This window comes from Lupinus angustifolius, chromosome LG18, assembly GCF_001865875.1.
Source record: "Lupinus angustifolius cultivar Tanjil chromosome LG18, LupAngTanjil_v1.0, whole genome shotgun sequence".
NCBI lineage: Eukaryota > Viridiplantae > Streptophyta > Magnoliopsida > Fabales > Fabaceae > Lupinus > Lupinus angustifolius.
Genome location: NC_032026.1, coordinates 13,970,520 through 13,993,473, shown reverse-complemented (window position 1 = coordinate 13,993,473; position 22,954 = coordinate 13,970,520). Strand labels below are relative to the sequence as shown.

The 22,954-nt window shown below is 33.1% G+C and overlaps 4 protein-coding genes across 4 annotated transcripts; 2 read left to right on the top strand and 2 right to left on the bottom strand.

Moving 5' to 3' along the window:
• Window positions 1,265–2,245, top strand: LOC109333388 (RING-H2 finger protein ATL8-like). Its single transcript, XM_019568861.1, has 2 exons — window positions 1,265–1,509; window positions 1,549–2,245. The coding sequence occupies exon 2, from the start codon at window positions 1,556–1,558 to the stop codon at window positions 2,207–2,209; it is 654 nt and encodes a 217-aa protein (XP_019424406.1). The 5' UTR covers window positions 1,265–1,509; window positions 1,549–1,555; the 3' UTR covers window positions 2,210–2,245.
• On the top strand, window positions 8,522–12,706 carry LOC109333387 (mitochondrial phosphate carrier protein 1, mitochondrial-like). The gene is given in 7 exon segments (XM_019568860.1): window positions 8,522–8,840; window positions 9,644–9,993; window positions 10,103–10,146; window positions 10,589–10,803; window positions 10,897–11,021; window positions 12,380–12,404; window positions 12,407–12,706. Coding segments are annotated over 7 exon segments (915 nt in total). The 5' UTR covers window positions 8,522–8,711; the 3' UTR covers window positions 12,434–12,706.
• LOC109332573 (plant intracellular Ras-group-related LRR protein 4-like) lies at window positions 15,382–17,560 on the bottom strand (the record flags this gene model as incomplete). Its single annotated transcript, XM_019567551.1, has 4 exons — window positions 15,382–15,841; window positions 15,974–16,107; window positions 16,201–17,114; window positions 17,242–17,560. Coding segments are annotated over 4 exons (1,374 nt in total), but the record flags the coding sequence as incomplete, so codon positions are not given.
• Window positions 17,566–19,319, bottom strand: LOC109332572 (plant intracellular Ras-group-related LRR protein 4-like; the record flags this gene model as incomplete). Its single annotated transcript, XM_019567550.1, has 2 exons — window positions 18,535–19,319; window positions 17,566–18,407 (listed from the first exon to the last, which is right to left on the bottom strand). Coding segments are annotated over exons 1-2 (1,503 nt in total), but the record flags the coding sequence as incomplete, so codon positions are not given.

Sequence of the window (22,954 nt, the reverse complement as noted above, 5' to 3'; positions counted from 1 at the left end):
AGTTAGCCTTGAGTCTTAGTCTATATAAGTCCTAGTTCTCTTTTTAGTAGATCATCTTTTGTAAATTTCTCTTCAATCATTGTTCATTCATTCAATCAATAAAAGAAGTTCTTATTGTTACTCCATTATTCATTCATCTCTCAAGAATCCTTATAGGTTTCTTGAGTTTCATCATCAACTTCATTTTATAATATCAATTAGTTATATAAGATGAGACTTATAGCAGGTGGCTAAAACAAAGCACTATAGTTCAACTTTAGAGATCTGGATCATGATTTTTATAAAGGCTATATACTTTCAAGATTTAGATCAAAATTCATATGAGAAGAAAGGTATACACAAATTCGTATGTTAAGAGAACAAAAATAGGAGAAGAAAGCTTTATTTCGTGCTACAGTTCAGTTTGTTTTCAGTGTCAAATTTGTTTTTCTTTTCCTGCTCAAAAATAGAATTTCAATAAATTGCTAGCAACACTAACCTTTTTCTTCTCTCTTCTCTATTTTCTAAAGAAATTGTATCAACTATTTTGACAAGGTCCGTACAACAACATTACAATACAATCTTCAGCTTGACACAACAATTATATCCATAATCGTTGGATGTCACAATTTAGAGCTTAGAAGATAAGGTTTCACACAACAACAATAATTACAAAACTTGAAAGCAGGAGGACAACTTGAGCAAGGCTTCCGCTATGTCCATTTTTGTCACTATAGATAACAAAATAATTGCATCCCAATTAATCACAAAAATACCTACAAACAAAAAGGTATAATATCTATGTATTGTTAGTGCAAAAATATAAGACAAATATTATATTATTTATATTCATTCAACTTATATTCTTTGAAGAGTCAATGACAATTAAATATAAATATGGAATAATGTAATAACATTATATAAAACTTATACATTGTCAATACATACATATTTCTATGATATTTTATATATTCATAATAAATTTTAGTGATGGAAGTAATAAATATACTATTAGTGTAATACAATTACTGTATTATCCTTCCTTTATTTAAATTACTTTTTTGAAAAATGAACAAGAAATATATAAAACTGATATATTATTTGATATGTTATTAGTGTATTCATTTTTTAATATTTTTGTGATATCATTTAATATCCCTGAATACAGAGATCCTTTGTCCTAATAGTAACATACAAATGGGTCCTCATTTTCATCCCTACTAACCTTTCTCCCACTTGCCCTTGAAATGGGCCATATATATCTCCCAACTCTTCTTTGCCTACCAAATGAACATACCTTCAATTCACCTTCCTCTCACTTTCACTCTCACTCTTCTTTTCTCTCTACCTTCTTCTATAGGCTTCTAATTTTATTCTTCATTTTGACTCAAGTCTCTTATCCTTTAACACGCACTAAACTTCCAATCAACTACTTATTATACCTACCTCTATTATTTAACCTCCCATTTCCCACCCACAACGACCATACACATAATAATTCCTCTACTTTCATTTTCTCTGTTTCTCACAAACATTTCATCAAACACCTTCTCATACCAAAAAAAAAACCCTCACCATGACATGCGCTATTAGATTCCTCACTGAGAAAGTTACAGAGGTAGCAGAGGCTGCGCCGCCGCCGGAGGCGGTACAGTTGGAATCTGATTTCGTTGTTATCTTGGCGGCGCTGCTCTGCTCCTTAATATGCGTCGTGGGACTAATCGCCGTCGCACGGTGCGCGTGGCTCCGGCGAGTTCCTGTTGCCGGAAACTCGCCGTCGCAAGCTGTAGCGAATAAGGGACTGAAGAAAAAGGTGCTTCAATCGCTGCCGAAGTTCTCTTACGCTGAAAGCAATCCGAGCAAGTGGTTGGCGACACCGGAATGCGCGATTTGCCTGTCGGAGTTTGCCGGCGGGGACGAGATCCGGGTGCTGCCGCAGTGCGGGCACGGATTCCATGTGGGATGCATAGACACGTGGCTTGGATCGCACTCGTCGTGCCCTTCATGTCGGCAGGTGCTGGCGGTGGCAAGGTGTCAGAAGTGTGGCCGGTTCCCGGCGGTTGGCGGAGGAGGTGGCAGCGCATCCAACGGTGCGGTGGTTAATGAACGGGAGCTGAAGTCAAGAGAAGACGACAATGGCGTTGCAAATAATAATAGCATCGGTAGCAGTTGTAGTAACATGGTGGGACATCATAGTCCTAACGATAGTAGTAATTTTTTCCTGCCTTGATCAAACACGTTTTTTAATTTTAGTAAATACTAGAATTAAATTATACTAATCTCTTTCGGAGCCACCTGATTCTCTTCTCCCAACTTGTTGTTATCAGGAATCGAATTAATTTAATATGATATTTAGTGAAGGCTTATATTACTATTTCAACGATTATCGTGTAAATATTTGTAGCAGTATTATTAAAATTGAAGTAATTAAATCAGTGGTAGTTTGGTTGAAATTTTTTAAATGCATGGAGGAGAACCAGGTAAAAAGAAAATTGGTTGAAAAAGTAATAAAAAGGTAATAAAAAAATTAGTGTACCACCACTAACCGAACAAATTGTCTATTGTAGTGGTTGGAACAAATTTTCATGTTGCTGTGATGTTGCGAGTTAGATGCACTGCACCATCTTCTGTACTTTTCTCATTTCCATGTTTAATGAAGAGATTGGAGTTTGGGCTAAATTTGCACTTTATAATACCTTACTAATACATTGGTTGTTTTAACCTTCTTTGTTAGTTTTTCCACTAAAAAACATTTATCTGTTTCCGCATTGTTATATTTTATTTATAATGGAGGTTTGTAGATTGAGAGCTTGGTTGCTTAAATTAATTAGATTGAGACATATAAAATATGATTAACTGAGTTTAAACTCTTATGTGCTCTAGCTCTTTCTTTTATAAAAGTATTTGCCTATAAATTTTTTTTAATGATATTATGAATGTGTGTGTATATATATGTGGGATTTGCTATATACATTTGGATTTTTGTATAAGAGTTGTGGTCACAGACAAGTCCAGTTCTGTAAAATGCCGTACGTACTACGCAGTACGCACTTCGGAGAGGTATTACATACATATGGGAAATACATTATTGTGAGAGATATTTGGATCATAAATAGCAAATTCAAAAGCTCTGTTGATTTTAGTAGATAATTAATTTATGTTATTTAAGTTTGGAGGGAATATGATATGACAAATATATTTTTGAATTGAACATGGTTGAAATTGATTGTATAAACATTGGATCGGGTTAAGATTAGGCTTTGAAGTGTTTAATTTTGAGTGTTACCTAAAAAGTGACTCCAACTTTCAAGTCAACACAAAAAAGAGAAATTTAAAGTTTGCCCAGTTAAACACCAATCTAAATTTCATTATTAAAGCCATAGATCCATAAAAAATGTCTACTTGGAAATATACAGTAAGTGAATTATTGAATTGCAATAAATATGTTCAGGGATCTTTTATGTTTATATATATAGTAATTTGAGGTAGCTCTAAACATATATTTGTACATGCACTTATCCATAATGATCTCACTTGCTTTTTTTTTTACATTTTAAAATTTAGTATCTATCATGAGATGTAAAAAGATCACCAAGAAATAAGATTTGTGTAAATACAAAGCCACTTTTCAAAATCTCAAAAATGAAATATAATACTTTGGTGTTGAAATGTCACGTCAAAGAATTAAAAGCCATCCCATCACATATAATTTGTAATCACATGCTTACTCACCAGCTTGACAAATGAGAGATGAAAAGCAATGCTACCTTTGAATTTAGCCAACCAACCTTAACCATCAACCACACATTTCCAATTATCCAAACAAGCAGCGCCAATGGTTTTCCAACTTCTTGTTTGTCTCTAATTATTCACATTTTGCCTTAGTTTTTCTCTTTTTGTTAGATACTAACCATTACCAACTAAAATACATATAGCATTTGTACCAAACTAATCTTTCAATTAGAATCACGTTAATCATTTTCGTCAAAGGGAATCAATATTATTATCTCTACTAAAACTTCCACCGTTGCACACAACCTTCTACATTAAGTTTGACTCCACTATCCTAGAATCCTCTACTAACCTTCAATAAACAATTTTTTAGTCAAAAAGAATGGCAAAAATCAATATAAAATCAAGTTTAAAGGAAATACAAGACAAAAGAGGGATATAAAGGTAGTACAATAGGTGATTATATTATGGGTTAAAATAGAAAGTAAAAGATGCCTTTTTTGCTATATGGTCCTCCTCCGTATCTTATTCCAAATCCCATTTACTCAAAACGGGGGACTATAAAAGTGACACACCATTGATGCTGTAGAAAAAGCTTGCAATTGATAATTCATGGCATATGGCATCTGCTACTTTTGTTTTTGGTAGGACATGTGTGACTTTTTTTGGATCCACTGCCCTTCATTTTTATCTTCTTAAGCTTATTTTCTCACAATAAAAATGATTTATAATAAAGTATTCTAATGATATAGAACAATGTTATCGAATACATATGCTCTGATAGATATAAATGCTTGATTGTTGTTTTAAATATAATATTGCTTATATTATACTATTATATTTTTCATCACTGAGTTATATTATTTATACATTAGAATTTGAAAATTTTCCTATTCACTAAATAAAAGTATATGTATCATTTACTTATTTTTTTTAATTATTCATTTAGACATATAGATCAATAAAATATCATTTTTCCATTCATATCTACATTCATACTATGCTACCTCATCTCAAGTAAAGAGATGCACTTTTACGTTATGTGAGATATTTTGTATCCAATAGTCCATTTTAGTTATAGATCCACATGGACACTCTCTTATATTAGTTTATTTTCAAACAACTTGAGATAAACACTTCAATAACTTGCTAATTTGCCTACTTTTTCATTTTTTCCTATTTTTACCAAACTTTTATCTTTAACAAGTGACTAATCAGAACAGAACATGACATGCATGTGGATATCTTATATTGTATGATACCTACATTTTCTACTATAACGGCCTTAACAAAAGTGATAGTCAAACTTCACACCTTATCCCGTTTAAGCACCCAAAATGATTCATGCCCAAATTGAATAGCAACATAGTAGTGCCATTCTATTCTCTTATGTTATTTTTTGTGTATATTCTGTTATGTTATAATGAGGTAGAACTTTAAAATAGTGATTAAAAACTATGATAAGGACAAAACAGGAAAACATTGTACAACCTTAGATTAAATTATATGCTACATCTATTAGCTTATTAAACTTATTAAATATGAGCTTTAAGGTGTGTTTTCCAATAAGCTCTTGTACTTAACTAGACAAAACCAATACTAGGGGTTTCCAATATAGCAGCTACTCGACCACTTCTAGTAACAAAGGGTCAACTGCAGATTAAAAACATGCAAAGCTAATTTTTGTTTTTGGCAGGACACTTGTCCAATACTGACCATTGTAGCCTGAATCCTTTGTATAATATATGATGTCATCGTATCTATTTTTTTTTATGAGACGTTAGCCTAGTGGTATAAGACATTGTTAGATCTATAAAAATAACTAGAAGGTTAATGATTCAAATTTTGGAAGTAACACTTGTTGGGATATCACATATCCCAAAAGAGATTAATTCATTTTTTATCTTCAAATGTTAGTATTTATGTTGTAGGTGAGACTTAACCTCATTCACTACCATCCTTCACCTTACTTATTAACTTGTGACACTTTAACCCACATTCTTCTTCATTATGTTTCTTGAGCCATTCATCTTCATTATCAAACCACCTTATGATCTCAATGATTAATTTTTTATTCATAGAGTGAAGCAATAATACTATTGACAGGGCACAAAAAAGTGTATACATATTTTTTTTCTTTTTTTGTGTGTATAAAATTAAACATTTGGCAAAGCGACAATCAGAGTAATATCCAATAGCCAACAAGTCATGTTATTAGAACAGCTAAGTACAACAAGTGGTAGGGAACATTTACATTTGTCAAAATCAGCATTGGAAGCACATGTATGAATGAACTCCATGTTGTTCTGAACAACATTCCAAACAGAACCTTCTGATATCCCCTGATGGTTCTTCACCCCCCAATTAACCAGTTCCCTTGGATTCAGATATTCCATACTCAGCGAACTCCGAATAAGGATAAACAGCAGAATCCAATTGAGGATATAAGATATGAATAGCAACTAATAAATAGCTATACAAGGAGGCATAGAGAATGTTGTGATGTGGCTTATGAGTAAATCAAAGAAGTATATTTTGAAAAATTTAATATGTATACATTGACGACAATATAAATGTTTTTTACATTATCAACAAATTAAGATTGTAAGAAGTTAGAATGATAAATAGTATAACCACAAAAAATATGCAAAGTGTTGCTCATGAATGGGTCAAAGAATTAAGATCCTTGGGATTGTTGTGCGATGCATCTGCAACATAAAAAGTATATTGCAATTATGGGTATGGGAAGAGTGAAGAATCACAAGTGAGATACCACGTCTTGAACCAAAACCTTAAGGCATTAGTTTCATGGACCTTTCCTTCTTATAAACTCTTTCAGTCCTCCTCGTATATCCAATGTAGGACTTCACACTTGAATAAACCCAACAGTTCGGTGAAGTAAATCATCCAAATCAACATCTTAATCTCAACTAGTGTTCATTATTTATAATGTAGAGATTAATAAATATATGATATAATGTAATTGATAATAAGTAACAATTTCCTAGAATTGATAAAATTCAAATTTGAAGATGAATGCAAGGATAATGTTAGATATTTTATGTAACGACAAGTGTACCGTACCGTACAAGTTATAAAATTTGGTAAAGTACTGGGATATCGTACTCATGGAGTAAAGTGGATTTACACTAATTCCTACAAGAATCAATTGAGCAACTATGTATAAGATTGGGTTGGTAAATTTGCATTGGTTTTTAGAAATAATCAAATTTAAATAGCAATAGAAGATAATAAAATAAAATGGTTGGGATCGAAACTCATCAACTTTTTCCTTTTGATATCCATAGATTCAATTCCTAATAGTTTGTGAAGTTACTGGATTTGATGCACATTTTTCATAAATCAATTACATCAGTCCCTTAATTGTAAAATTATTAGGTAATCACTCAATTACCAATTCCTTAGATAATCGGATGATTAACTAGCATTAGAACCAAATGTAAAAACAATTCCTACATCATTGTCCATCCCTAGATCAATTATATAACAAGAAAGACAATCCAGATCTGGTATCAAGTTTAACTTCCCAGTTAAACTTGAACCTTAAATCATGAATTCAGTAGCTAATTGAAATCAAGCAATAAACAAGGGATAAACTTTCCAAAATCAGACAACATTAATATAGAATTGAATCCGGGAGAACAAAAGTTAAGAAGATTACATTTCGATTCCCAACTACGAAGAACTAGTCAATCATCCTCGCTATTACAACGCTCGAATCATGAACTAATACAAAGAATCGTGTGAAATAGAATCGTTTCTACGATTTCTATCCTATTCTCTCTATATTTCGTGCCAAGATTTCTTTTAGAAGAGTGATGATGATCCATGGCCTTTTCCAAAACTGCCTATTTTATGCTAACAGTTACACTCTCGCTCAAGCTAGGGATTCTCGCTTGAGCGAGGGAAGATAACTTTCCAAGCCTGACCACCTCGCCCGGGCGAGAGAATATGACAATTCTTGCTTGATCACCTCGCCTGGGCGAGGGAGAAACAATAAGTTTAACACATTTTGGTCTTGAATAGCGCTCGGGCGACAGTCCCTCGCTAGGGATGTCAGTATTTTCTGCTGATTTTCCTCTGAATCGTCGCTTGAGCTATCATTCCCTCGCTTGGGCGAGGCTTGTGCTGTTCAAAACCTTAATCTTCTCTTTTTTTTCTCCTTTATTCATTATATTATCACCAACAAAAAACAACAATTACTTAAATTCCTAAAAAATACAAAATTACTAAATTATTGAGAATTGTATATAATTACATCATAAATCAACACAAAGTGCATCTGAATCATATACATTTCAAACATTTTGACACTTAATAGATATCAATCATATATTATAGAATAATATATAAGTCTCTCTTCCTCAGTTCCTCCCTTCCCTTATTTAGTTCCGGAAAAAAATAATCAAGTTTACTGGTACAATTCTAGTTTCCTTTATTATTCAATGTCACAATTACATAGAATAATATCTAGTTTCATTTTTTTATAAATATATTAGTTTTTTATAGAAAATATTCTACTTAGTTTTTATTATTTTCAGCCATTTATATAATAATGGAGTGATAATTAAACACAAATGATATATGAAGCAGTCAACTGTGTAAACTCATACGCTTTTGGTACATTAATTTTTTTTAATCTTCTAATAAAAATATACATAAAAAATAAAAATGATAAAAACTCTGTTATTTATTTATTTTAATTTTCAAATATTACAAAAGTACGAGGGTTTAAGGTGTTTGGGTTTTGCATTTACATTTTGTGTTGATAGATTAGGATGAGATTCCATAAATTCTGTTCCTTTCTCTCTTCCCATAAAATTGTGAATGAAGGATCATCATAATCATATACTCTAGTATAGTATTAGTTATAGAGTCTGTGTAGCAATGAATGAAGGGTAAGTTAGTTTTCCTCTGAACAAGTCTCAAGTTAACTATTTTCTCCTTTTATTTGGGAATTCTTATCAAAATTCATATTCATGGAGGGAAAAACATACGAAGAATTCACAGCCAGGTATTATGGCCTTTGCACCATTGGAGGAATACTCAGTGCTGGTACTACCCATGTTGCTCTCACTCCTCTTGATGTATTGAAAGTCAACATGCAGGTAAATTTCTATCTTTTATGCTTTTTTGTTTACTTTGGTAGATGGGTCTTATTAGAAAACTGAACCCTAGGATATGAAATTTTGAAAAATACAATGCTTTGATTCGACCCAAAGGGGTAGAATCAAAGAGAATGTGATAGATTGTTCTGTTCCTTTCGTGTGCGCCAAATGTTTGTTTTCGTTACAAAAAACGGGTAGTGGAAAACTTGGTGTGAAATTTGAAAATCATTTTGCATTTTGTTATTTTAACAAAAAAATGTGGAAGAGTGATTTTTTGGCTACCCTTTTAGCATTAAAGTGAGATGATATTATTATCTGTCACCTACACGTTAGAAAATGAGGTAACAGATGATTTTGTTTGTTGATATGTTTAGTTTATTCTATAACCTGGACATAACAAGACAAGAGAATAAAAATCAGAATATTTTGGTTTCATGTAAAAAGAAATTGAACCAAAGAGAACATGGTGAACATCTTGTTCCTGTCCTGCTCCATCTTGCTCTATCCTCGTACCATGTGCTACGTACATGAATGAATTTTTACACCCGTGTCTAGTAATAATGATTGATCTTATTGTTGATTTGACCATGGTTCTTAATAGGGAAGTGGGAAATTTGAAGTGAAAATCACTGTACATTTGTTATAACAAAACATCCTAAGATTGATTATTTTGCTACCCTTTTAGCATGAAAGTGAGATAAGATTAGGAGAATGTATTTTCACCCTAATGCCTAGTATTTGTGATTGATCAAGTTGTTGAATTGGTCATGTTTATAATTGGGAAATGATGCTGTCACATGTAGGTGCATCCGATTAAGTATTATAGCATTTCGTCTTGCTTTACTACCTTAATGAGGGAGCAAGGGCCTTCTGCTCTCTGGAGAGGTTGGGCTGGCAAGTTCTTTGGCTATGGTGCTCAAGGAGGCTGTAGGTTTGGTCTCTATGAATATTTCAAGCAGGTTTATACCAACATTTTGGTAGACCAGAACAGAAATATTGTTTACTTTCTTAGTAGTGCATCTGCTGAAGTATTTGCTAATGTCGCTCTGTGCCCATTTGAAGCTATCAAAGTGAGGGTTCAAGCTCAACCCTGTTTTGCTAAGGGCCTGCTTGATGGAATTCCAAAGTTATATGCATCAGAAGGCATACAAGGGTAAAGAAGGATTAAAAATACTAGTTAATTTTTCCTACTTTGTGTGTGTATATGTCTTTAGGGGACAGTTATGATTAATTAAATCTTATATTCTCTGTACTGCTTGCAGATTCTACCGTGGACTTGTACCACTTTTGGGTCGAAACATTCCATGTAATTTCATAATCTCTTGGAGCTTTATTTAATTGTACACTAGGTAGAGTAATATTTTATATTTAAAATTTAAATTGAAATTAGCAATGTTTCCATCTCTATATGCTGTCTGTCATTCTATCTTGTGAAATATTCTTGCATATATCTGCCATAGAATTACTCTTTGGTCTATGGTAAATGTTTTGTATTTTTGTCGTTACCTATTGGATTGATCAAGTGCCATAGTTGCCTGTTGATTAACAAAATAACAATAGATTTCCGCTTTCAAGCTAAGCATGTATAGTATTCAAATATACATTGGGAATCCTTCTTATAATATTATTTTTATTCATGTGGAACAACTTGGTAATGGAATGTGTAGTTTCAGTGATGGTCAGCTATAACCCTAGCAGTTATTCATCAATGTACTGAATATTAAGTATTCTCCTTATTTTCTGTGCAGTTTCCATGGTTATGTTCTCTGCATTCGAGCATTCAGTTGATTTTTTGTATCGCAACGTTGTCAAAAGAAAAAAAGAGGACTGTTCTAAATTGCAACAACTCGGTGTAACATGTTTAGCTGGATATGCAGCTGGATCTATTGGAAGCTTTATTTCTAATCCTGCTGACAATGTTGTTGCTTCTCTTTATAACAGAAAGGCTGATAGTCTCGTGCTGGTATTTGTTTCTTTACATTTGGTTTACGATGCTTTCTCAAGGGATTGGATAGTCATAGTCATACTAAACGTGATCGACGTATTGTGTGTGCAGACTGTCAGAAAAATTGGGCTAGCTAATCTATTTACTAGGAGTCTTCCTATTAGAATGTTGCTGGTTGGTCCTTCTATTACTTTGCAATGGTTTTTCTATGACACCATCAAAATTTTAGGTGGACTGTAAGTGTATTACTCCCTAAACTTTTAAGTAATATTTAATAACTTGCATAGTTTTTCTATTTTATTTAAACATAATTATTGAACATTAACTCCATTTTGATTCCACCATTTTGTATTGATCATATTTATGTATCAGAGTGACCCCTCTCTCTTTTTCTGTTGTTGAAAAAAAACAACGGAAGATAACTAATAATTTAATGGTGAAAATTATTTTTGTACTAAAAGTAAATGTATTACTTAATGAAGCAGAAATTTGGTCTGAAATATCAAATATCCATAAAATTTTCTGTCGACAAAGTCTGGATTAGAAATTTCGAGATGTTGATTCATTTGCTCCAAGATAATTACAATTTAAAGTGATAGATAATGGTACCAAACCTCAGTGAAAATATAGAATAGGACATACACAAATATATCTGAATTTTTTTACAGATTAATAGGAAATATAACCAGTGAACAATAAATATTATACAATATATTACAGCCTCAAGGCTTTTCAGAGGCCTGGGTATTTCCCTCCCAATCCCTACTTCACACATTCCTTAACCCCTATTCCCCCTCCCCTAGTGCTCCGTTCTACTTAAGGATTCCATAATGGCCATGACACTCGAAGGTTTGATCCCCGGTTGCAATGTGTTGTTTTCCGAAACTACACCTTGTTTAGGGGTGGATGGCTATTAATTAGAGGGAGCCTTAGTGAGTCTAGTTTCCGGGTCATGTAACACATTTAATCATTTCCATATGCTTCCATGTAGTATGATATGAGGATGCCTTGGGGTTTTGGAGGAGGGGGTTGATCATATGTGAATCGTCAACATGGAAAATGGTCTTATCTGTTACTATATGGAATCATATCCTTGATTATGCATGCATCGGCATTGCATGATTTAAAACAGTGATCGAGCCATTTGCATCAAACTTTTCTTTACAATTACATTATCTTTACCCTTTGACTTCAGTAGAAAAATGGAGATAGATGTAAATTAATGATAGTGGTAATATTGCAGACAGGATAACCCATTAAAATATATTAACAACTAAAAATGCTGAGAATGGAGTAACATGACTTCTGAACTGGCCACTGGCTGGTATTGCTTAATCAAGAAGTATGTTTTATATTGGAAGTTTGCAAAGGTATAAAGAGCTATGCTTTAATGGAAAAGAGAGTTTCTACGGTGATTTAAGTTTTACACTATCAAATAATAGTTTTACATTGTTCTATTTGATATGCCTGGAATCAACCATAATATTCATGCAGTGTGAGGATTTGCAAATGAAATGAGGCACTGAACTAACATAATACATGCAGTACTTATTCTCTATTCTCTGAAATGTATTTTTGTTTTGGAACCTTGCAGACCAACTAGTGGTGAAGTTTTAACCGCGACTTAAGAGGAGACGAGGCTGGCTAGACTCGGGGAAATGGAGTTTTGCAGTCATATTTCATTGTGACCTGTACGTTTGCAAATCATTTTACAGTATATAATGGAATAGTTTTTGTGGTGGCATTTGTTTTTTGCCACTATTTAGTATGTTTGAATTTGTCATTACTCATTATGGTAGGCTTTCTTTGAAGCTTTGGAATTTAGCTTGGAAAAAGAATGAGTTTTATGTTCTTACATGTACTAGCAACCAAGTAGTAGTTAAATAAGAAAACTGAATTTGCTAGCAGCTGGGGTTTTGTCCATGCTTCCTCACTCAGATTTTATTTGATCTTGAATTCTAATACTCAAACATTTATTATCTACTTACTAATGTTTGTATTTACTAAAATATATTTGTTATTTATTATTCTTGAAGGGGAACCTTGGCGCAACTGTTAAAGTTGTTATTATCTGAGAAGGAGGTTACAAGTTGAAATCGTGGAACCGATGTTGTTTTTCATACTTTTAGAAAGGAGCATTTAACCACTTCATTAGAGTGAAAGTTACATTTGTCTGTTAACTGTGTAACTAATTGAATCACAAATATATTATTATTGAGGGTACAGGTATAAAAAAAAACCCATAACTCACGATCAAAACAGCCACTAGGTGATAAATGAGTGACTAAGGGCACATTGTATTGTTACCACAAGCCAAATGTTCTTAAAAGAGCATATGGTTTGTTATTCAAGGTATAGTCTCACTTAGTTATGTGACATGTATTATGTCAGTATCAAGTTATCAACTACACTTTGGGTTGGCCCCCTTAAATATAGTCCTTTTATAAATTCAATGTTCATGATCATGTCACACCAAATTGTAGCCACAAAAAACTGGTATAGACCCAACTCTCTCACTCTTAACTAACAAGACAGATACCAGAATAGTGACTACGTACTTTATATTTATAAACATCATAATGTGGCCAAAAACATTAAATAGCATATGATATGAGGCTAGACAATGTAACACAAACAAGAGGATGATTTCGTGAATTGTGCTCTTCTCCAGTATTCGACCTTCCAATATTAAAAAGTAAATGGAAACATGATGTTATTATCTTTTTTCCATTTTTTAATTTAAAGATAAGAAAAAATCTGAATTCTTAAATATTTGTATGTATGATTTAGATCTGATATTATATCAACTCCGAATTCATGGTTATGTAACAAAAACTGATATTTTCTTAAAAGCTGAGGGGCTGAAAAACGGGATTATAAAATCTTTAGAAGCTGGGAACCACAATGTGGTCCAAAATGGAAATAGTAGCCTATATATTTATTGGTCTTAATCTTAACAACTCATCATGACACTTCAACACTACAAAGTACTTAAAAGACACTTTTAATTTGTGGCTGGAAATGAAATAAAAAAGTTACCAATCACAAAATGGAAAAAAGTACCACACTATACCTATCATTTTATAGATAGAGATATACGTAGATATTTAGACATAAATCATTTTTTTTGAAAGTTTCATAGATATTTTCAAACAGAGAAGCAGGTAAGAAAAGAAAGAAAATCTCATAAATTATAAAAGGGTGACTATGCCATATTATAAATTAATAAGCATATATTACAAAGTATATATGGAAGTTCCACAAAAAATAAGAAGGGAACAACAACATAATGTAAACTGATAAGGAGAAGAGAAAATAAGTATTTAGGATATCCAAAAATTAACAGTTGTAAATTACTAAATTTGCATATACTCTCCCTAGCAGGACTTAATGTTCAAACTAACTAATGTTATCCTCATGCGTTAGATTTGAGGGTTCTCCAATAGATTTCTTAAAAAATCTTGGTGTACTTTAACTTAATCTTCCCCAAATAACCATAATACACCTAAAAACTATTGAGTTAATATCCATTTTAGTTCCTCATATTTTTTGAATTTACTAGTTTAGTCCTTTAAAAAAGAAATACCTAAAATTGTCCCAAAATTTCAAATGCAGGTCTAATTAGTCATTTTTTTGCATGTTTTACAACACTTGGTATAGACTAATTTGACCCCAAAAGACTAATTTGACCCACATTTGAAATTTTTGGTAACCATTTCAGGTCTTTTCTTCTTTGAAGGATTAAACCAGTAAGGTCGAAAAATAGAAGAGACTAAAATAAATATTTACTCAAAACCTGTTAGATTTGTCTAAGTTATGCAATGTTGATGATTACCAATTTGGATAGAGAAATAGATTCTAGTAATTACAATTTGTTTGTGCAATTGTGCTTTATACCTAACAAGGGTCCTTCCTCTAATAATTATTGAGCAAACTTTTGTGATGCAAAATATTAGCACATAATCTAAAGTATACAGCTGATCTTCAATCCATATTAATGTCCATAAATTATTTCCTTTACCAACAAAAGTATTGAACTAGTTGTAAATCCATGACTGTGATAGGCTGTTGCATGATCTTGTGGACCCCCTTCTAGATACTAAGAGGTGAACCACTCTTTAGACAACTGTGAAACTGAAACATTCATATAAAATACAATTCCCTATTGTTAACTTATGATTAATGACATGTCATGTATGACCAACTCTGTGGATATTATAGGCCAAGAGGGTTAGTAAGTGATTAATAAATGAAGACAATGATAATGGTTATTGCATTTCTATCTTCCATTTCTAAAGTTACTCAAGCAAAATCAGTTTCTTACCATTTAAAGTTCATTCAAATTGGACTACAATAGCAACAGTAACAACAAAGCTAAAGAGATGGTATATTTCAACAGAAAGAAGATATTATATAGAAGTGGCACAAAGGGTAAGACTGTAATTTGATTAACAATAGAATGAAGGTGAACATTTGAACATAAATACATGCACATGGTACATAATCACATCAGGTACACTTCTTTCTACTTTACAACAACATAAGTACAAATGAATTAAAATTGAAAAACAAAATTGTATAGAAACAAAAGAAAGATATCAGAAAAATAAATATAACAAGAAATCTACAATTTGTGCAGCCAAGTCAAAGCAAATTCTGACAGCAATGTGACAGAGATATTTGTGTCATTTTTTAATGCATTTCCCTTTCAAATAAGCAAACAGAAAAATCACCAGCCATGCCTTCACTTTTTGGCTCTTTGCTAATGGCTATATCCCTATGAAGAAATGCAGAATATCAAAGTTGTGAGCTTATGTCAATTAGAATATTAAATTTAAGTTAGAGTGGTCAATTATAAACATTTAAATCATTATTTCACATATATAATGATGTAAAATCCATTATAGGAATCATAGACAACTAAATCATTATTTCACATATATAAGGTTCTATACTTCTTTACTGTGCCTGCTTGTAAATTTCTACATTAGAGTGTGACACACCCTAACATCTGAGCAATGATTAAGCCTACTATTTCATAAATAATTCTCAACTCCATTTTTATAGTTTAGGTATTAGTCGCGTAACCTGTGTTCGGCCGAAAATCAGTACGCGACTGCCACTGTATTGATCTGAAAAAGAGTTCAACTTACTGGTGGAATCTATTGCTTGCCAACATGACTAACACCTCCAACACCCTTTCTTTTGATAGAGTTTTGAAAAGAAGCAAATCTGAGCCCAACTCTTTTTCTGCTTTAGTGGCTGAGGTTTAACATTCTTCTTCTCCCTCTCCACCAACTCAGTCATGTATTGGACAACAGCCTGAGATGCACCAACACATGAAACTTGAGATTCAAAAATAAAACAGACAGGTCTTTATTGAAATATCAAAAGAACTAGATCGCGAACTGTTACCCGTGCTCCCTTTTCAGCTATATGTCTTGGTGGAACTTCAAGAGGATTCTCTTCCACTCGTAGGACATGTAGTCGAGTCAGCATCCCGAATGAGTCAGGAAGAACATGTATCTGATTATTGCTGATATCCAATTCCTCAAGCATTTCGAGGTTCCCAATGGATCTTGGTAATGATCGCATGTCAGCGAAATTGTTTCCTATGACCAACTTGATAAGAGATGTAACAAAACATAAGCTTTCGGGCAATGACTCAAGCTCATTGAAACTCACATCAAGTTCCTTCAGGTTTATTAGAGATGACATTGTCGTCGGCAGTTGTTTAATGTTATTGTACCGCATGGACAAAACCTCCAGGCTTTGAATCTTCCCTATAGCTTCTGGTAGGGCTTTAAGCCGATTATAGTCAGCATGAAGCTCTCTAAGGGAAGAACAATTACCAATAGAATGCGGAATTTCTTCAATATCATTTGTTTCCACATTCAATATTTTTAGACTAACAAGTGATCCTATAGTATCAGGAAGCACCGAAAGCTGATTTGAACTCAAATCAAGTTCCTCAAGGCGTACCAATCTGCCAAAAGAAGTAGGCAGAGATGATAACTGATTCCCCCGCAGATCTAGATAGACTAGACTAAGCACATTCCCAATAGAATCAGGGAGCTCTGTGATCCTATTGGCATGCAAATCCAATCTGGTCAAGGATGAAAGGCCTCCAATTGTGGAAGGTAGGGCCGTAATCCGATTCTCGGATAAATCAAGGGTAACCAAACTCGACAACTTCCCTATCGAATCAGGCAGCCAATCAACTTGGTCCATCAATTTGTTCTGGAGTTTGAGATCACTAGTACCTTTCTTTGCAGAAACTTCAATTAAGCTAGCAAGTTTGATCAAACTCAACTTATCACCAACTTGACCTGCAAAACAACATTCCATGAGAACAATACCAGGCCTACTATTAAGTTCTAAAATGATCATCAACTGGATAACATGGCTGCATAATAACAACAACTGAATTGATGAGTGGGATATAGAGTTTGTTACCTTCAGTAGTTGTGGATTTTAGTGATGAATCTAATATCCGTGGTTTTGATTGGATACTGGGTTGAATTCCATAACCCTTGGAGTATAATGTGGACTTGGTCTTCTTAACATAACTGTCATCTCGTGTGAACAATTCTGCATTTTTCACTGGTTCTTTCTCTGCATTGAACAAACCAGAAGAAGCAGCAGCAGCATGTGGCACTTTACCAAAACCACCACGAGAAGCCAAAGCAGAATTCTTAGACAAGATCGTAGAAACCGTTGTAGGGGAGCCACTGGAGTAACTGGTTTTTTGTGAATTCAAATTGGAATTGGAGGGTGTAGTCGAGTCAGCATCCCGAATGAGTCAGGAAGAACATGTATCTGATTATTGCTGATATCCAATTCCTCAAGCATTTCGAGGTTCCCAATGGATCTTGGTAATGATCGCATGTCAGCGAAATTGTTTCCTATGACCAACTTGATAAGAGATGTAACAAAACATAAGCTTTCGGGCAATGACTCAAGCTCATTGAAACTCACATCAAGTTCCTTCAGGTTTATTAGAGATGACATTGTCGTCGGCAGTTGTTTAATGTTATTGTACCGCATGGACAAAACCTCCAGGCTTTGAATCTTCCCTATAGCTTCTGGTAGGGCTTTAAGCCGATTATAGTCAGCATGAAGCTCTCTAAGGGAAGAACAATTACCAATAGAATGCGGAATTTCTTCAATATCATTTGTTTCCACATTCAATATTTTTAGACTAACAAGTGATCCTATAGTATCAGGAAGCACCGAAAGCTGATTTGAACTCAAATCAAGTTCCTCAAGGCGTACCAATCTGCCAAAAGAAGTAGGCAGAGATGATAACTGATTCCCCCGCAGATCTAGATAGACTAGACTAAGCACATTCCCAATAGAATCAGGGAGCTCTGTGATCCTATTGGCATGCAAATCCAATCTGGTCAAGGATGAAAGGCCTCCAATTGTGGAAGGTAGGGCCGTAATCCGATTCTCGGATAAATCAAGGGTAACCAAACTCGACAACTTCCCTATCGAATCAGGCAGCCAATCAACTTGGTCCATCAATTTGTTCTGGAGTTTGAGATCACTAGTACCTTTCTTTGCAGAAACTTCAATTAAGCTAGCAAGTTTGATCAAACTCAACTTATCACCAACTTGACCTGCAAAACAACATTCCATGAGAACAATACCAGGCCTACTATTAAGTTCTAAAATGATCATCAACTGGATAACATGGCTGCATAATAACAACAACTGAATTGATGAGTGGGATATAGAGTTTGTTACCTTCAGTAGTTGTGGATTTTAGTGATGAATCTAATATCCGTGGTTTTGATTGGATACTGGGTTGAATTCCATAACCCTTGGAGTATAATGTGGACTTGGTCTTCTTAACATAACTGTCATCTCGTGTGAACAATTCTGCATTTTTCACTGGTTCTTTCTCTGCATTGAACAAACCAGAAGAAGCAGCAGCAGCATGTGGCACTTTACCAAAACCACCACGAGAAGCCAAAGCAGAATTCTTAGACAAGATCGTAGAAACCGTTGTAGGGGAGCCACTGGAGTAACTGGTTTTTTGTGAATTCAAATTGGAATTGGAGGGAGAGGAAGAAATACACTTGGAAGCTCTCTGAATCAATTCATCAAACAGAGAGTGAACATTTTCAAGATCAAGTAGTTTCTCAGCCTCCCTCTTTTGTTCATTGCTCTGAAAATAAACCAAATTCTTCTGCATCTCTTGCAGCAGCATGAACAACTCTTCTGGCACTTCAACACCCTTACTTTGTTTGGCTATGGATTCAAATCTCACTTGGTCTTCTCTCTCAACATTTATAATCAAAGCTTTTGCAGCTTCAACTTCATCAATCTCTGGTCTAGCAGGCAAAGATTTATGAATCCTCATTATCTCTTCCACCACTGCATCCACCGATGACCAAATCTCCATTTTCCTTAGAATTCAGTGTTTATTCAAACACCCACATTCTGAAACTTCAACTTTTTCAGCTAAATTTTGAAACTTGAAGACAATTTCGAACACCCTTTTGAAACTGGAAACATCCCAAATTGGATTCTTCCCTCGTTTTTTGGTTCATGTATATTTGTGGTGATAGTAATTAAGCCAGGGGAGCACATATGCACTCCAGTACACAAAGTGTGTCACTTTGTAAAAAATGTATTTAAATTAATCCATATATAAATTCAGTTAATATAAAAATATTAGTTTATGTTATTATTATGATTTTTTTAATTGAATAATATTTTTTAAAGGGATAAATATATAAAGTGAGATAGAAATATATTATATCGAGGTATCCTTATCTATACTATATATAAAGCCAAAACTTGAAATAACTTTCCTTATGGTATAACTTTCATTTCCTATATTGTCCTTAACATTATTTAATTTTTACAAAAAAACTATATAATCCTAAGCAACTAACACCAATACATTAATTAACCATATATCTCACCTTAAATTAAACATTATTATAAACACACAAAAATATAATATAAAGTACAACGAACACAACAAATACATTTTAATCAAAAAATGAAATATATAAAAATTGAATATATAATATCACACAATATTTGCCAGCAGACACGAAGTGCTTGTACACACTAGTATTTATAAATTCATTTTTTATATATTATATTATATATATATATAATATATTTTATAATTATATATTATATGTTTTATTATTTTTTAATAAACTTTAGTGGTTAAAATATAATAATATATTTAAAATTTATATAAATTTTATTATTTGTGAAATAATTATTTTTTAAATATTTGTTATTACTAAATATATATTTAAATTTAAAAATTTGTTAGATGCTTGCTCATATGTACTATTTCTATAAGTATCCATAAATAATATATGTATAACTATAAGAAAGCATCATATGTATTTGTTCTGTCATGTTATCATCCCTAATAGTATTCTAATTCTCTTTAGTATGGCTATGTGGTAAATTATACATTATGGTATCAAAGTACATATTATAGGTGTACTTAGTTGATGTATTCAGCATGATTTTTATATTTATATTATTATTATTGACTAATTAATTATTAATAATATTTTGAAATATTTTATTTCATTTTCTTTGATTTAATTTCGATTATTCAAGATTTTTTGAAGATAGTATAAGTAAAAATATTATGGGATGCCAGAGTTAACCTATCACCCCAATACTAAATTTGTAAAAAAAAAAAAACGTTAATCTCGTTCCGATCATGAAGTTATTTGTCTCACTTTTTTCATTGTCTTCCTCTTTGTGACTATTGTTGCTCCTTATTCTTTTCTCCTTCTCTCCTTTGTTTTTTTTCTTGAACTATTAGTCTCATTATCATTATCATGTGGTTGGAGTTGTATCCTTGATGATATGATGGAGTTTTATCCTTGACTTTCTTGACAATGATTCATTTGTGACTGAGTAGCTTAAGGTATGGGTGAGCAGGATTTGACTCTACCTGTTTAACTAGTTTAGTACGATTATGATAGGGTCCAACTAGGTCAGATATTACCGGTCTAAGGTTGAGTTCATGTTTAAAAATTACATCTAGTTAATATTTACGGTCGGATATGAACAAACATGACATTGACTTGGACCCGCCCCATTGTCACTCATTCGTCATGTTTTTGTGTGTGCTTCTATCCAATTATGTACAGTGTATTGGCATGCATCTCTTTGATAAAAAAATTCATCGTTTCTCAATTTTTTCATTATATATACTTGATTAACAATATATATATTATTTTACATGTTAAATTACATATCTATAATAATAAATAATGTTAAGAAGACTTTAACCACGATGATGATCTGCTAGGCGCATGGCTGATTAACTGTGAGGATGTAAAAATGTGGTAGACGTTGATGGAGTAGATGACCAAACCTAATGTGGAATATGACGTTTGAGTGTAGGAAAGATATATAGGAGGATATATTTGAATGTACACCTAAAGATGTGTGGTTTTAGGAGTAAAACCTTTATCACATCCAACAACTTTGTTAGTTTAGATATTGTTGTGGGTGATACTCGAACTCGCAACTTCTTTTATTTCATTTCTTAAACTCTTATCTTAACCATCAAAAGTAGGGGTGACAATATGGGCTTGGCCGATGGCTATTTTTAGCAGGCTGGGTTGGGGATTTTAGCCCAAAAACCCATATTCAGTTCGTTTTAGTAGTCCGTTTTTTAGACGGACCAAGATGAGTCGGGCCGGGCTGGCCCGGCGGGCCATTGTTAAAAAATAAAAAAACTAAAGTGTGTGACACTATGCTGTGCGTGGGGCGTGGCGACTGGTTTCTTCTTTAAGCTAAGATGTTATGTTGTTATTGTAATATTGTAGACTTATGTTTGTGATTTTTTGTTTTAAAAGACATCTATCAAGTTTGTTGATTATTTTTTGTCTAAATTTTTTAATTATGTACATTTTGGAGGGGGAAACGGACCAGCCCGTCGACCTACCAGCCCTGCAAAATATGGGTCGGGCTGGCATTTTGAGCCTTTTTAACAATACGGGCCGGGCCGGGCCAGCCCACGTTGCCACCCCTAATCAAAAGCACATGACTTCGTATTTGTGTTAATCAGTTGATGATAGCAACAACCATTTCAGATTTTATATTCTCTCATACCTTGTTCTCCCTCTCTAATCTCTTATATTTTCCTACCTTTTACATTTTCTCTCTACTCTTGGAATCTAAAAGAATTTATTTCACATTCTTAGCATTTGTATTTGGTTGAAATTCCAGATTATGTTGAGGACAATTGATAATATTTAAGGCATATATATCCAGTTTCTTCTATGATATATATGGAATAACAGACGCACATATTGGACATTGCTTATTGGGTTGTGAAGGGCACTCTTTGAGGAATAATAAATAAAGTAACTTAGTTTTGGAAAATCTAATTCCAACACTTCTGATGCAATGAAATTTTTGGCAACAAGCTAAGGTAGTAAACTCTTACTTGGGACCAAGTTCTGATTGAAAAGATATTTTCTAAAATTTCTGGTGATGAAGAACCATGCCATAATGTAGATATAGTCAATTTACAATTATAAAATTTCTTGGAAGTATTGGTCATGAACTCATGATCAAATGTTAAAGGTACTTGATTTCTGCTCTATTAAATTTTGGCTTATTTATATAAGACACACATCTTAATTAATGATCACAAGTTTAATAAGCTTGTCTGGAGTCTGGACATTTTATTGGGCCTGGGCAGTTTTTCTCAAGTTCAATAGCCTTCAATTATTATTGTATAATGGTAGTGGTTAGGATTTTGAGTAGAATTAAGTAATTTCCACAAAGTGCTCGTATTCACAGGTAATATTAATTGACAGTGATGAAGCATTTGTGTAACACAAAGACCCAAGCAATTGCTTAATGTAAAATGATGATATGCTGATTATTCATTTGCTTAGTCTAGACTAAGCAAACATAAGAATTTCTCCATCTTGAGGTGTTGCTGCTTATATTTTTTTTCCGATAAATAAATTTGTATTAAAACGAGCACAATGGATGCCCATCCAATACAAAAGAGATCAAGACGTCAACTTTGTAGAACAAAGTACTATACAAGTTTTGGGATCCATACACAAATTTGCAAAAGATAAAGAATTTTGAGATACAAAAGAAGGGATCCAAATCCAAGATCTAGTTTGAATTAGATCAATAAGGTTTA

Excerpts from the sequence above, each read along its gene's own strand:
- LOC109333388 (XM_019568861.1), top strand. The coding sequence starts at position 1,556 with ATGACATGCGCTATTAGATTCCTCACTGAGAAAGTTACAGAGGTAGCA.